At 34.5% G+C, this 14,571-nt stretch overlaps 2 protein-coding genes across 5 annotated transcripts in view; one reads left to right on the top strand and one right to left on the bottom strand.

Moving 5' to 3' along the window:
- The window catches only part of Phc3 (polyhomeotic homolog 3 (Drosophila)), a 73,977-nt gene extending 66,907 nt beyond the window's left edge, over window positions 1–7,070 (top strand). For all 4 annotated transcript variants that reach the window (XM_013513439.1, XM_005382964.2, XM_013513437.1 and 1 more), the window contains one exon: window positions 3,628–7,070. In XM_013513439.1, the coding sequence (XP_013368893.1) occupies window positions 3,628–3,782 (155 nt within the window). In that variant the 3' untranslated portion in view covers window positions 3,783–7,070. The remainder of the gene's footprint in view (window positions 1–3,627) is intronic.
- The window catches only part of Gpr160 (G protein-coupled receptor 160), a 59,203-nt gene that overhangs the window by 18,588 nt on the left and 26,044 nt on the right, over window positions 1–14,571 (bottom strand). The gene's annotated exons all lie outside the window — the stretch shown is intronic.

Genomic DNA, 14,571 nt, shown 5'->3' with positions numbered 1-14,571 from the left:
CTCTGAGCTTTATAATTTCCTGCCTTCTTTGGGCTCTGGGTTTGACTTGCTCTTCTTTTTCTAGGAACTTGAGTTGCAGCATAAGATTGTTTATTTGTGCTTGTTCTGTTTTCCTGAGGTGGGAGTTCACCGCTAGGTGAGCCTTTTAGAGCTGTCAGTAATACAAATAGTCTGCTGCAGCATATGTGCCATAGGTTTGCCACTACTGATAGATGATTTTGTTGTAAGTTGCTTAGAGAACATTATATAGCATTAAAAGCAGACTGCTTTATAATTTAGAATTGCTTGCTGTTGATTTATAGTCTGCTAAAACTGTTTTCTTTACCATTGAAATAATATTTGGCTTCAAATTTCTTTTTACAAGCCAAATAATAAGCTTATTTTTGTGATCTCTTAATTGCCTTTCTCAGTTTTTCTCTGAATTGTACCTTTAGCTTAAGGTACATCCTATCCCAGAAACACCTTAATCTTCATTTTTTTCTGATCCCCTGACATGTAAATTTCCTTCTAAGCCTCTTTCAGCTCATTCAGAGCTGTTTATTTTCTCTGAGTTGTCTTTCTCAAGCTTTATTCATATGAACAAACTTACAAATTTATTATCTTTTATGTATTTTTTTCAATTAGGATAGACTTCCTTTCCTTTTTTATCAGGGTATCTATATTTACTTCTAAGGTTTTCTCTTCTCTTTGTATATCATCTTATCAGTCATTCTGTTGGGACTTTCTTAGAGCTTGTATGTGGTATACCCATATCTCAGACCTCTTAGGAGAGTGAAAAATTATTCTTATAACTTTTGGTGTATTAAAAGGTTAAGCTACTCAGGAGGTTGAGGCAGGAGGATTGCGTGAAGCTGGCCTGAGCAATTTAGCAAGTCACTGTCTCAAAAAGTAGCTCAATGGAAATGTCCTGGGTTCAGTGTCTACTACTAATACAGATAAGATAGATAGACTGGTAGGCAGGCAGGCCAACTGGCTAGCCGGGGGATATAGCTCAGTGGTAAGGTGTCCTTGGGTTCAATCCTCAGTACCAAAAAAAAAAAGAAAGAAAATTTCTACACATACAGTTCTTTTAAATTAATTGAAGGTTATCTTCTTTAACTCTTCCTTGGTATGGTGAACTGCCTTTTGCAAAGGTTTTTCTGTATTGATCTCTGACAGGTTTGATTTCTCTGTAGGGATAATTTCTTAAATGTAGATATTTGCTGGTTTTTGCAATACTAGTTTAAGGACTTGTATATTCTGTAGTATTGAGTGGTAAGTGGTCTTTTTTACCAACTTACTGAGTCAGTTTTTGTGCAGGGTACTGTGGACACTTGCAAAGTTGAGCTGGTACCTGTGTGCCAGAGTCTAATCTAACTGAGAGTGGCACTGCGTGTGGTATTGGTGAGGAGAAGCCAGCTGAGCTGACTGAGTGCTTTTGTGGTATATATTTTGTACCTGTTGCTGGGCTCCAACCATTTAACAGAAGTACATATTGATGTCAGAAACTCACAGGACTTAGCTTATTATACCTTTAGCACTTACATTTTAAAATGTTTCTCCAGTGAAAGCATACTTGCTTCTACCCCTCCTTCAGAGTCATTTTATAATTTTGGTACTGTGTAAAACTACATCTCTTTGTAATTAGCTTAGGAAGGATGTGATCCAAAATTCTGAAGATACTGCATTCCTACTTAATCATGCTATTTCCCAAAACATTTTTTTGTCCATTATCTTGTGACTACATTTATTGCCCCATATAAGAAGACATCTCAAGAGGAATCTCACAATAAGTGAAAGAGAGCACATTATGTTTTCCTTATAGAGAACTCCTTTTTTCTATTCCCAAATGTAGCTCTTGTGGCCCTCATTGCTTCTCATTGCTCCTATTTTCTGAATCTTAGTAAGTCCTGTCTTTCTCTTCTTTTCCTGTGCTCTTATAAGTAAGGCTGAAGAGAAGAACATTAGTTCTTCCATAAAAAGAAGGATGAAGTCACAACTAGATGCAAGATTAGTCAGTTTTGTCTGCCCAGTTTTATTGAGAGCTACCTCTGGGAAAAGAAAAGGGACTTGTCTGTGGTGAGTAATACCATTTCATCTATATAGTCTCTTTCATATAGTAGATGGACAAAACCACAAGTTTTGTAAGTTTATGGAAATGTCAAGTTTTAAAAGTCTGAGAAATTATTAAAAGAGGAAACAGTAAAGACAAAACTAGGAGAGGCCCTTGGAAAAAAAATAACCAAGAGAACAGATGGCTGAACACAGGAAAAATTGTATTAGTCTTATAAACAGCTCTTCTGTAGATTCTGTTTTTGTTCATTGTTCATCATTTATTCACATATGTAGTCTTCACTTCTGTATAAATGTGTTCTGCACCAACAGTGCTTTGTGTTTGGTACTAGGGTTATAAGAAAGACGTTATTTTTTATAAACGCGAAGATTTGCAATGAAAGGAGAAAATCATTCTAGCAAAACTGTGATATTTAAAGGTGTGATATATCCTGTTCTTTGTGTTTTTCCTTAGAATGCTGAGTTTAATAAAACAAATACAAAAACTTAGTTTTTATTCTTACATTCATTTAAAAAATTTTCCCCTTAGAAGGAAGTGTCTAAGAGGAAGTTTTTGCATTCTCTCCTGTCTCAGCTCAAGTCATTACCTAATCTACTGATTTCTTTACTTTTAGTTGAGAAGTTATGGAGTAACCTGGATGTGCAAAAATTTTAGTAGACAGTTAAAACATCTGACGTTTGGCTAGGTACTAGTACTCTTACCTCCTAAAGCACTCAGTTTAGACAGAAAGCTAAGATGTTATTTGGCTGGAGATTAGCCCACAGGCTCATAATTTCAGTGAAAATTTGTTTTCTTATAAAAAATGGGGATGAGTTCAGTGGTAGATTTGCATTTGAATTTATAAATTGAGCAGTGTAATACATTTAGCAGCACTGCACTGATAGTGCAGGTTTTTTTTGAGGCAAGGCCTATGTAGTTCAGGCTGGCCTTGAACTTGTGGTGATCCTCCTATGCCTCAGCCTCCTAAGTGCTGGGATTACATGTGTGCACCACTGCACCTGGCTTGATACTGCAATGAGAACAATAAAAATGAACAATAAAAATACTTTAGATGTAGCTGGCAATAAAGCTCATAAGTTAAAATACAAATAGTAATAAAAATGGTGCTCTGATACTTGAGAAAGTATTTCCAGATTGTTATTTATGTGGCAGAGCATTATATTATATTTCTCTGTACCTGCATGTGAAGGACATATACACAAGATAAGTTCATTAAGTATAATTGGTTAATCCAAATGTGCATGTGTGGCACACTTTGAGATGACACCATAGTCCCTTTTGCAAAGGAAATGTTATATATACAATTTTTACCTCTTCTTATTTCTACAATATTAATTTTAGAGCAAGAATTCCAAGTAAATTGTTTGACTTTGATATTTCAAATTAATTCTTATTTTCAGAATGCCAACTAATATTTTCTCCAGGAATGAACCCTAGAAGACTATCACTAAATTTCATTTATCAGCTTGTATTTCACACTCTTAGATCCAATGAGAACATAAATGTGACTGTCAGAAGTAATGTCTAATTGTTGTGTGTTTAATTCTAACTTCCTTGTTCTGATCAAATTCCAGGCTGCCAAGATATTGCAGATGAGTTCAGAGCACAAGAGATTGATGGGCAGGCCCTTCTCTTGCTAAAAGAAGACCATCTCATGAGTGCAATGAATATCAAGTTAGGCCCTGCTCTAAAGATCTGTGCACGCATCAACTCTCTGAAGGAGTCTTAACAGGAACATGGGCCTCTGATGTAACACCAGTTTTACTCGTCTTAAACAGACTCATAAGGTAAAGGCCTAATCTGGCCTAAAATACTACCCTTGTTATGATGGATGGCCAAGCACATTGAGATCTCCACATCAAAAGCTGACATTTCTTCTACAGATAAAATCATTGTACATTTTCATAATTAGTCAACATTGGTGAAATTAATTTTACAGCTTACATGCAACATTGAGAGACTTGTTATAGAGGGCCATGGTATTTTTTAAAGAAACATGTTATACAAGATAATTTTTTTAAAAGTGATTTTATCATTAATATAAAGAACCCTTTTAAATGTAATTTAATGATTTACATTTCTTTTGATTGTTTCCTTATACATTTTTTTGTACCCTATTAATTTTCTACAAATTGTCATGGAGATATTAGATAATTTAGGAGCCCAGTAACAGAATCATCTATAATGAAATACCAGTTTGAATTTAAAAACCATGTCTTTTAGACAAATACTTTGTCTCTAAGAAAATATGGTATGGTAGCATGAATAATACAATCTGGAGATCAAGAGTTGGTTTCTATTCCAGACTTAAGAATTTGGCTGGAGTGACAAAGTTTTCCTAATTTAGAGCAGTGATTCTTAATGGAGGACAGGTTTGCTCTCCAGAGAACATTTGGAAATGTCCAGAAATATTTTGGTTGTCACAGCTTGATGTTGCTCCTGCTGTCTAGTTGGAGGAGGTCAGAGACATTGGTACATACCCCTCAGTGTATAGGACAGCCCTGTATTGTAAGGAACTGTCTGGCCCAGCAGTGCCAAGGTTGAGAAACCCTGATAAGGCAGGGAGTGATAAGTGTTCCTCTTTTCCACCCAAAAGGAGATGTAAAAGAAGGGACATAATAAGGGATACATATACAATGGGAGTGTTACTCAGAGAATATTAATGTTCTGAAATATTTTTCCAAATTTATTATGTATAAAGGAGGGAAAAACATAAAATTGGCCTAAAAATAAAGACTAGCTTAGAAGTAATTTGATTCTCAGTACTGATTCATATTATCTTTCATATCTCTGTGCCCCTTTGCACTGATGAAGGCATAACACAATTATACTGATGATCCATTGCATCTTTTCTGGCAAGAAAAGTTTGCAGTGGATGTGTGATTGCCCTTTGGCTTTTTTTCTAATATTGAACGTGCTGAGTCTAGTTAGAATGCACATTCCTTTTTCCTTTACTAAATCTTTGCATGCATCCTGCAAAGCACTTACCGAATGATTTCTCTTGGATGATCATATCTAATTTAAATTTGTTTTTACTTCACTGAACAGTTTTCTATAGATGTGTGACACTAAAACAAAATCATGGGAGTACCGAGAACTTTATAGTCCTGGACATCAAAAGTTTTTGAGAAGATTATGCAGGTTTTGTTTTAATTGCTTTTATCTTTACCCCATGATTGAGATATTTTAATAATTGAAGGAATAATACACACTGATATTTGGCCATAGAAACTCAGTAAATGAATATAAAGTGAGCATATGAGTTTCAGTCATTTTCACTGCTCTTTTCCAAAAGATTTTGTTCAGCTAGTAGAAAATCAAAGATGTCACTAAAGACATCACAGATATTTATCTTTTGGCTTTGTGTACATTAGAAAATGTTGATTATTTTTATACTAAAATACAGCGGGTAATTTTTTTAATCTTTAGATGCCTCTTGTTTGAATGTATGCTTTGTGGGATTCTTTGTGTAATAATGTTTTAAAAAACGATGTTTATTGATAGTCATGTGTAGGATTAGATTATGTAATGTAATATAAGGCTCATGTTCCAGACCCACAATAGCTTGTAGTCTATGTTACATATTTCTTTGTATCACATTTTTAATTACTGGATTAAAGTTTCAAGGAAAGGTAGTACTCTATAATCAGTTTTCATTTATTAGTAATCATGATGGAATTGCAATTTCAGAATGTATAGAGTAAGCAGTAGTAAGAGATTGCCCATTGGATGTGAAGGAGGGAGACACAAAGGAAAATCTCCCCTGGAATTAAAACTTTAATGTAGGTGAAACTGATTATTCAGGGATAGACTCCCCTAGCAATAATGATTATTTCTCTTTACTGTTTTAGCTATAGTCTTCAAAGTGTTAACTCTGAATCATGTTTTAAGTTTTCCTTTTACTTACTTACTGTACTAATACCAGTTTTTGGTACTTAAGCCCCTGTGCCAAGCACTGTGTTTATAGTTGTTTTATTTAGAGTTCATTTACTCCTCTCCACTGGTAGTTCTACCATTGATGCACCTATGTTTGTCTAGATGATGTAATCACCTTAATTTCAAAACTTCAGGTACATATAATGGATATATATGGAACATTGGCTGTCCCCCTCTCTTCTGAGCTTTGAGCCATGTCAGTATGATATAGGTAGGGAGAGTGCTACTATTTCATTCCTTTTTGCATTACTAAGTGTTTTAGGACTGGGAAAAAAGAATGACAAGCAGATAGGAAACATGGGAGGTTTTTCCTATTTTTGCTACCTATATTTGCATTTTCTGACTTTGAACTGTTGCACTCTTTTCCCATTTGGGAGAAAATCACAATTTTTATTTACTTTAAGCTTTGTATTCCTAGGAAAGTAAACAGAGTGAGAGCTGGTTTATAAATCACAATTTTTATTTACTTTAAGCTTTGTATTCCTAGGAAAGTAAACAGACTGAGAGCTGGTTTATAAAATTATTTTTGTATGACATTGCTGTTCATAAATCCTTGCATAGACATGTGTAAGACACAGCTATGGCAGCTTTGATATAATCAATATAGCATGAGACAGACTACTGTACCCAAACCTGTCATCTTTATAGTGGCATATAACTCTTTTAAATTGGTATGGAATCCTCTAAACAGAATGTCTTTTAGGTCTCCATTGAAGGGCTGTCATCTAGAAGCAGAGAAGGTAGAACATGAGGAAGAAATGTTAGTGACCCAGCTTGAGAACAGGAATGAGGTAGACAAGGACACCTGCCAATCCTGTTAGTTTAGCTCACTTCAACACTGAAAAACTGTCTGCACTTTTGATCATAATATTCATTTTTTACCTAGCTTAAAATAGAACATTTTTTAGGTTAGCCCATTGTTTATTTTTGCTTCCTGTTGTGTTGAAATGCTCAGAACTGTATGAAACAAGTATTATTGTGACCATGCTTTGAATAATTTTTTTACATAGTTTATCTTCATGTATTAAATGTAAAATTATAAATCAGACATCTGTTCAGAAATACAAATCTTGGATTGAAATTTGTCATAGTGCCCCCTCTCTCACTGGCTTCTTCAGTTGTGTATTTTAAAGTCCAGGGTTTACATTAGCAGGATTTTGGTACCACCATGGTATAAGTATGGTAGGGAAGCAGGAGAGTCATATAGTGTTAGGCTAGTTTCATGGGTATAAACAATTTTGGAAAGAGTAAATTATTATAGATGTATGTTAACAAAGCTGACCTTAGAGCTCTGTTTGGTGGATGAAATTTCTGACTTGGAGACACTATTAAAATGTTTTAAGGATACATATTTCAACCAGAATAGGCTGCTTTTACTTTAAAGACTCTCACCCTTGGTGAATGGCAGGAACACATGCTGCCTACATTGCACTGTGTCTTGGCTAATGGCATTAAAGGGCCTCACTTCACTTCCTCCTCTAAAGTTGCTTTCAGCTCCCAAAACTGCATGAAAACTTCTTTGGGGGACCTTTACCTGAAAAATATTGGATAAGGTTTTGTGATGAGGCTAATTTTAGAGAGGGAGGCAGCCTGGGCACCCTTTCTAATACTCTACTTAGCAGCCATGTTTCAGTGAAATCTTTGGGTAGTAGAAACTAGCCTAACTATGCACATGTTTGCTCAGCCTGTTTCTTGTGTACCATATATGTACCTAGCTGTGTCCTCTGGAAGGATTTCTGAGAGGAAAAGTGGGAATTAGAGGAGGAGATAAATAGGAAGACAAAAAGTATTTTAGACCAAAAGGATAGCACAGTAAATTAAGTGAAATCATCTAGTGTGTGTGTGTATATATATATATATATATATATATATATATATATATATATATATATATATATATATATATGACTTTCATCAGTAGTTCAAAATAATTATAGCTGTTGGGTTCCCATTATGGTAGTATAGAAGTTTAGGATCTTTTGTTTGTTGGTGCTGGTGACTGAATCCATGACCTTGCACTTGGCTCCTGAACTCTACTTCTATCCCCTATGATTTGTCAAGATTTACCTGAATAAAATGTATTCTTTTACTCCCTTTACACTGATCATGACCTTAGGAGCATAGATATTAATAGTTCCCGTGACACATAAATTAGTGATTTTTTTAATTTTTGAAGATGACAGCTATTATATTTTTATTTTATTTTATTATTATTATTATTTTTTGTTTTTCTCCGGTACCGGGAACCAAACTCATGACCTTGTGCTTGCCAGGCAGGCACTTTGCCGCTGAGCTAAATCCCCAGCCCCGACAGCTATTATAATTGGAGGATATTTGTCAAAAAGCTCAAAGGCTGTCATGGCCAGATTTATAGAGGAGAGTTCCCACGTTGAGGTACCATATTTGAACCAACTATATAGATTATTATAAAGAAAGTCATTTTAAAATAGTATTTTGTTAGGTTGTGTCTCAAAGGAGTAGTTGACTAAAAGTTGTAGGGTTTCTCTTTACTAGTCCCAATTTCAGTAACACAAGCATAGCTCCATTTTTAGGTGTAAAGCAGTATGGATCATAACATGAATGGTGTAACCTACATTTATCAGTACTGGTATTTTGTAAATCTAGAGTATTCAATTTTATCTCAAAGACTGATTCAATTTAGACAAGCACAAAGACAGTATTAGGATGAGTTTATATACCATCCTACTAAAGTTTAAACCTGTGACATTGCACATCTTACAAAAATTGGGGTGATACCTTCTTTTGTTAGAAATTTATAAAACGTATCACCATATAGTTTGCTTCATAGCAGCAATACAAGCCATTTTTTCAAAAGAAAGTTTATTAAACTTTCGAAGTTTTACACTTTTTAGCACCTGTTTAACTTCTTTAGAAATTATACCATGACGAAGGTGTATTGTGAGGCACTGATGTAATTACTGTCATATTCCAGAGGAAACCATCTGGCAAGTCCATGCCCTCCCTTCTCTGCACAGATGCTTCCCATTTTGCTCCCTATTTTACATGCACAGCCCTACTGTCATGTACGTGGAACCTTTGGGGAAGGGTTTGCCACACATGTTTCGGGGTTTTTTCCTTTTCTTAGCTTGCAAACATTTCATCTTATTTAAAGCTGATGATGGTTTTAATCCTAAAAGACGTACAAAATGATGGCTAAAGGTATATAGCTTTATTAGAAAAAATTTTTGCCTTTCAAAAGTACTGTTGCTCTCAGAGATATGGGTGGTATTCAGTTTGACTCTATAGGAAGAATAACATGTTTAAAGCAGTCTAGAAGTGAATAATATTAATTTGGAAAAAATTAATATAATTTAAAACACTTGTTATGCTAGGGAATGTAGTAAATCCTTTCAAGCCATCCAACTTAAACTGTAGTAATCATTTTAAGGATAGTAGATATCATTTATTGGCTTAAAAGTTATACTTCACAGATTATTGCCTATTAAATTCATGGTTTGCAGAGAATTAGCAGGACTGAAAAATTTGGTGTTTTGAGAGGGTGATGGGCATTGTAGCTATCATTGAAATAAACATCAACCTGCATTATTTTGTTTTGTTTTGTTTTGTTTTGGAGACAGGGTGTTGCTATGTAGTTCAGGCTGGCTTTGAATGCTCTATGTAGGCCAGGTGGCCTTGATCTTGCAGTGGTCTTCCTGCCTCAGCCTAAGTGCTGGAATTACAGGTGTGTGCCACCATGCCCAGCCCTCAACATAGTTTAGCAAGAAGTTTTTAGTCTTGGGCCAAATAAACCAAAAGTGTCTAGGGTTTAAAATCTTTGTAGTGCTTGTCTTAAAAATATTCTTTTTCTTCATTTGGGCATTAAAAAAAAATGAGTAAATAATCTGTCAGTAGTGAATACCAGATAGTCTCATTGAATTAACATGATGAATGAAGATAAAGCTCACTGAGCTGTTGACTGAATTTTCACCTCAAGTTGGTTAACTAGTTGTGTGTGACACCTTGGGCAATTACATAATCTTCTAAATGTACAGTATTGTGCCTGCACTACTCAAAATGTGTATTCTGGCTTATAAAGCATCTTTAAGGTCTGTCCCAGCTCTGCAGTTACAATGCTATACCACATAATGGAGTATTTAAAAAACTGCATCTACTCTGTTCTCTTTTGCTTTTTAATGGTTCATTTTATACTTAAGAGCTTTGGCTAAAAGATTATTAAGCATCTATTTCCCAGGTCACTTTACAGTATTTATTCTCTTCAGGATTGAGGTAGACAATTCACAAAGATAAGCAAATAAGGAACTTATTCTAAATGCTACCTGTTGGTTAACCATGGAACACATGGACACATGAGTGTTGTCATTCATACAGTTAGACATTCTTTTAACAAACCATTTGAATGCTCATATCGTGTGGTATACATAACTAAAAAACTAACAAGTAAAATCTTCCAAAAAATTCCTTGTGGCTTAAATAAACATAATTATTAATACTTCGGATTTTTTTTTTTTTTTTTTTTGAGACAGGCTTTCACTATGCAGTTCAGGCTGGGCTTGAACTCACTTTGTAGCCCAGGTTGGCCTCAAATGCACAGTGATCCTCCTGCCACAGCCTCCTGAGTGCTGGGATTACAGATGTGCACCAAGATGCCCAGCATAATTAATATTTATGAATGGACTACATTTGAAATGGAGACGGAATGTTTTATGCATTGGGTAAAGAATTAGACCAGATGACAGTCACACCATAATTCCTGTAACACACTTCATATACTGCATATCAGTTGACCACATATGAGATTACAAAATTAAGAGCACAATTAACATTAACAGCTTACATTTTGAAACTCTTGGGGTAGCCAATATTCCATAGCATTATTTTGACCTTTGAATATGCTTAAGAGTTGCTGATAGACAGGGCGGGTGACAGGACAAAAGTCGCCGACATTGACTTGTTGTACATTTCTAACTGCAAAAACTTTATATCCATTATTGGCAGTGTAGCAGTTTTTGAAAACTGAAAAATCTCAAAGGAAGTCACCAGAACAGGCTTTTTATGTGTGATTACACACAAATTTTATTGTATTTTAAGACAGTCAACTTTTAAAGCTATGTAAGAATCAGTAATAGAAATTATATATATTGCAGTAAGACAAGGTACCCTTTAAAATGCAGAACTGTCAAAACCATTTGCTTGAATTGACAAATATTTGGGGAGTAAACATTGAAAGGGAGAATCAGTTTTTAATGGAGTAAAATTCCTCTAGGATTTGAAATCACATTGTAATTCCATCTTTAAATAGTAGTATTAGTTGATATTAACATTCATGAAAATATATTTTAAAATTTTTACATTCATAGTTGCAGCTGAAGCAGGAAAACATCCAAGTGTTAGATTAGAATCTATACTAGACTCTTTTGACTGATTGAAACAGGAACACCAACGTCTAAATTGCCAGATAATCTGGGTTTTATAAATTGTTCCATGGTACTGGTTAAAATTTATCTTTGATATGTTTTAATTTTTAAAGTGTACTTATTTGTTCAAATATTTATGCTGTTAAAATACCTGTTGCTTTTTTGGTATATGTATTCTTAAATTTTAGAAAAATCCGTTGAGTACAAAGGTGGTAGTTTTGGATATATAATTTCCAAATTGTGACTAGATTCTCCATCACCTCATTTAAAGGACTTGTCTTTCTGTTTTTTCCATGAGGGGAAAAAAGTGAGTTCCAAAAACTATTCTCAAGGTAAGGGTTATGCTTGTAGTGAAGGTTGGATGTTATGGACAGCAGTGTACAGAGAGAAACACTTGACAGTAGTGAAAAGCTATAAGGTGTGATCAGAGATTAGTGATTTTTTTTCATTTCTTAAAGACACATTGCTATTAATTCCCCTCAGAATACTCCTCCTTACTTCACACACTTATCCCATCATTTTTGCCACTTTCTGAGGCAGTTCTGGAAGTCCTCTGTCATGAGTGTTTTTATTTACACTGTCATGGCTGCCTCTGCTTGAATTAAAACGGTTTACTTCTAATGTTCATTTTTACTTTGGGAAAGAGCTAGAGTTGCGTGGTGCCAGATCTGGTAAATAAGGTAAATGAGGACACGCTGTAATGTTTTACCAGCCTGGCTCTGTTGGGTAGCACTCAGTGGCAGCATTCACTTTATTTTTCATGATACCTTATAAGACACAAAAGAGGACTTCCTGAAGTGCTTGAGAAAATTTAGCAAGAATGCTGGGATAAGTGGGTTTGAAACAAGGGGAAGTATTTTGATGGGGATTAATGGCAGTATGTCTTTCATTGTAATAAATTTTTAAAAATTTAAATATTCATCATATATTTGTCATACCTTTTATTCAAGCCTTAATTTAATTAGAATTTGTCTTTTTGCTTTAAAAACTTTCGTTAACAAAAGCAAATCATTGCACCAAGCTTTTTCAAATTTTTGATAATTCTAGCACATTGGTTTTTATTTCTCCTTTTGGTTCCTCCCATTTTCTAAAATAGGACTTTCACATTATGAAACCTCAAAAGATGATCCACCCAGGGTAAACAAAGCATCACCAAGGGAAAGAACTTTTTTATCTTTACAGAAAACAAAATGTTAAGATTATATAGAGATGTATTCTTTACACTGAATATTGTATTAGAAACCTCCTTACAGGAAATGAAATAGTTTTTGCACTCTTAGCATTAGAATTCCTAGATTGGTCTCTATAGCTACAGTTTAAAAATGTATAGCCTGAAAATGAAGTTAATTTTACATTATAAGAGCACACCATGATTTATGTAAAAAGTGTTCATTTGGTGTATTTTTTTAAAAAAGAGAAGCACTTTCATATTAAATAGCATGGTTATGAATTTTAGATTTTCCTATTTGTTGTATCTATTGATTGAAGTAAAACTGAACATTCAAATATTTGTTGATGGCAACATTATCAAATGAAAGCACCTTATACTCTGCTGCTTAAATTTGCTTGTAATTGCACCTTTGTTACCTGCACATTTTCACATAGAATATTGTTGTAACATTGCTTCATGTGGGTCTGGATGGAAAACTAGTGGGCCTACAGGATCATTTATTTATATTGTTTATATTACATAATATATTGTAGACCAGTTGTAAGTTCATTTCTTTACAAATAAAGCCTCTTCCATTTGGCTGGTCTATTGAATTTTTTTTCCTTTATGAGATATGGGGAAATCTAAAAAAAAAGCTTAATAAGGGATTTAAAATAGTTATAAATTATCCTGGGTTAAAATTCACAAAATGTGTAAGTTGTTATTAGTCAAATTCAAATACTTCATTTTTACAGTATGGCAGGTTGGAAGATAAGGCATTCAGAGGAAAAGGTAAAAGAAATGGGGCCAGGTTTAGATCTTCAAAAGGTTTAAACACACCCTGTTGTTTATTTGACTGCAGGTTTATTTCTACTGAACTTTGGACACAGTTGGCTGTTTGCTTATTTGTTATGGAACAGTGTGATTTCTATTCCTGTTTTATTTTTTAATATGGTAGTATGCAGTATAGTGAATAGTTCTCTTCTTTGGAGTGTCTGTCATAAGGACTGTTACCAGATCCTTATGACAGGAGTGGCCGTATGATTCAAGTCTCACCACTCATTTTCTGGGGTTTTGTATCTGAAGAGGTGCTTTAAAGTGGAATAATAAAAGAGCTGGGCTCTTCGCAGCCAGAAGGCCCACCACGTGGACAAATGAAATCTGACATCCTAGAGATGTTCCTAGAATTTTGTTTTACCAGTGTTTCCAATACCCAACTTTTTCACAGAATGGTTCAGGTTGGGTTTGTATTACAGGTCGAGTATCCCTTATCTGAAATACTTGATACCACAAATTTTCCAGTTTGAAGTATCTGCATAAATTTTACCAACGGAGGATCCCCAAAAAGCTCCAAAATTCAAAACTTTTTGAGTGTCAGCACTTTAAAAAATTCAGATTTCAGAGCATTTTTGATTAGAAATGCTGAAACTGTACTTACAACGCAAAGAATTTCTAATTACCCAGCAGCATTTTTTGATTTGTCTTAGATAGCAAAAAGACTGTGTGCTCAAGTAAATGGTTTTCTTCTCTCTTGGGAACTCAGATCCTTAAAATGTTCATGGACATTGTGCATTTCAGGTGAAAGATAACTCAGAAACACGTTTCACCTTTGACTGAAACAAACCATTCTTTTGAGAAACAGTGACTGGAACTAATGAAGAGCAGTGTATCACAATGGTAAAGAGCACAGACTCGGGCCTGACTTCTGAGTTTGAATCTCACCCTTTGTCAACCCCCAGTCACTAGCTGTATGGTCTTTCAGTGAGTTTCTTAATTTTGAAGTTTTAATTTCCTTACCTGCAAGAGGAGGGTAATAATAGCATACAGAAGGGAGTTACAAGGATTAAATCAGTTGCTATATATAAAATACATAAAACAGTGCATGGTGTGTGTCTTTGCTGTTATTTGTGCTCCACAGCACTTGTTTTAGGACATTTATAAAATAATGGAAAGTAATTTATCTGTGGACCATAAACTCAATTTTGTGGGTCACAAATGACATTTGGATAATATATCTGTATATTATATCTGTAATA

This window comes from Chinchilla lanigera, unplaced genomic scaffold, assembly GCF_000276665.1.
Source record: "Chinchilla lanigera isolate Chin_1 unplaced genomic scaffold, ChiLan1.0 scaffold00019, whole genome shotgun sequence".
Taxonomy (NCBI): domain Eukaryota; kingdom Metazoa; phylum Chordata; class Mammalia; order Rodentia; family Chinchillidae; genus Chinchilla; species Chinchilla lanigera.
The sequence above is the reverse complement of the archived record's forward strand: the minus strand, read 5'-3'. Positions and strand labels throughout refer to the sequence as shown.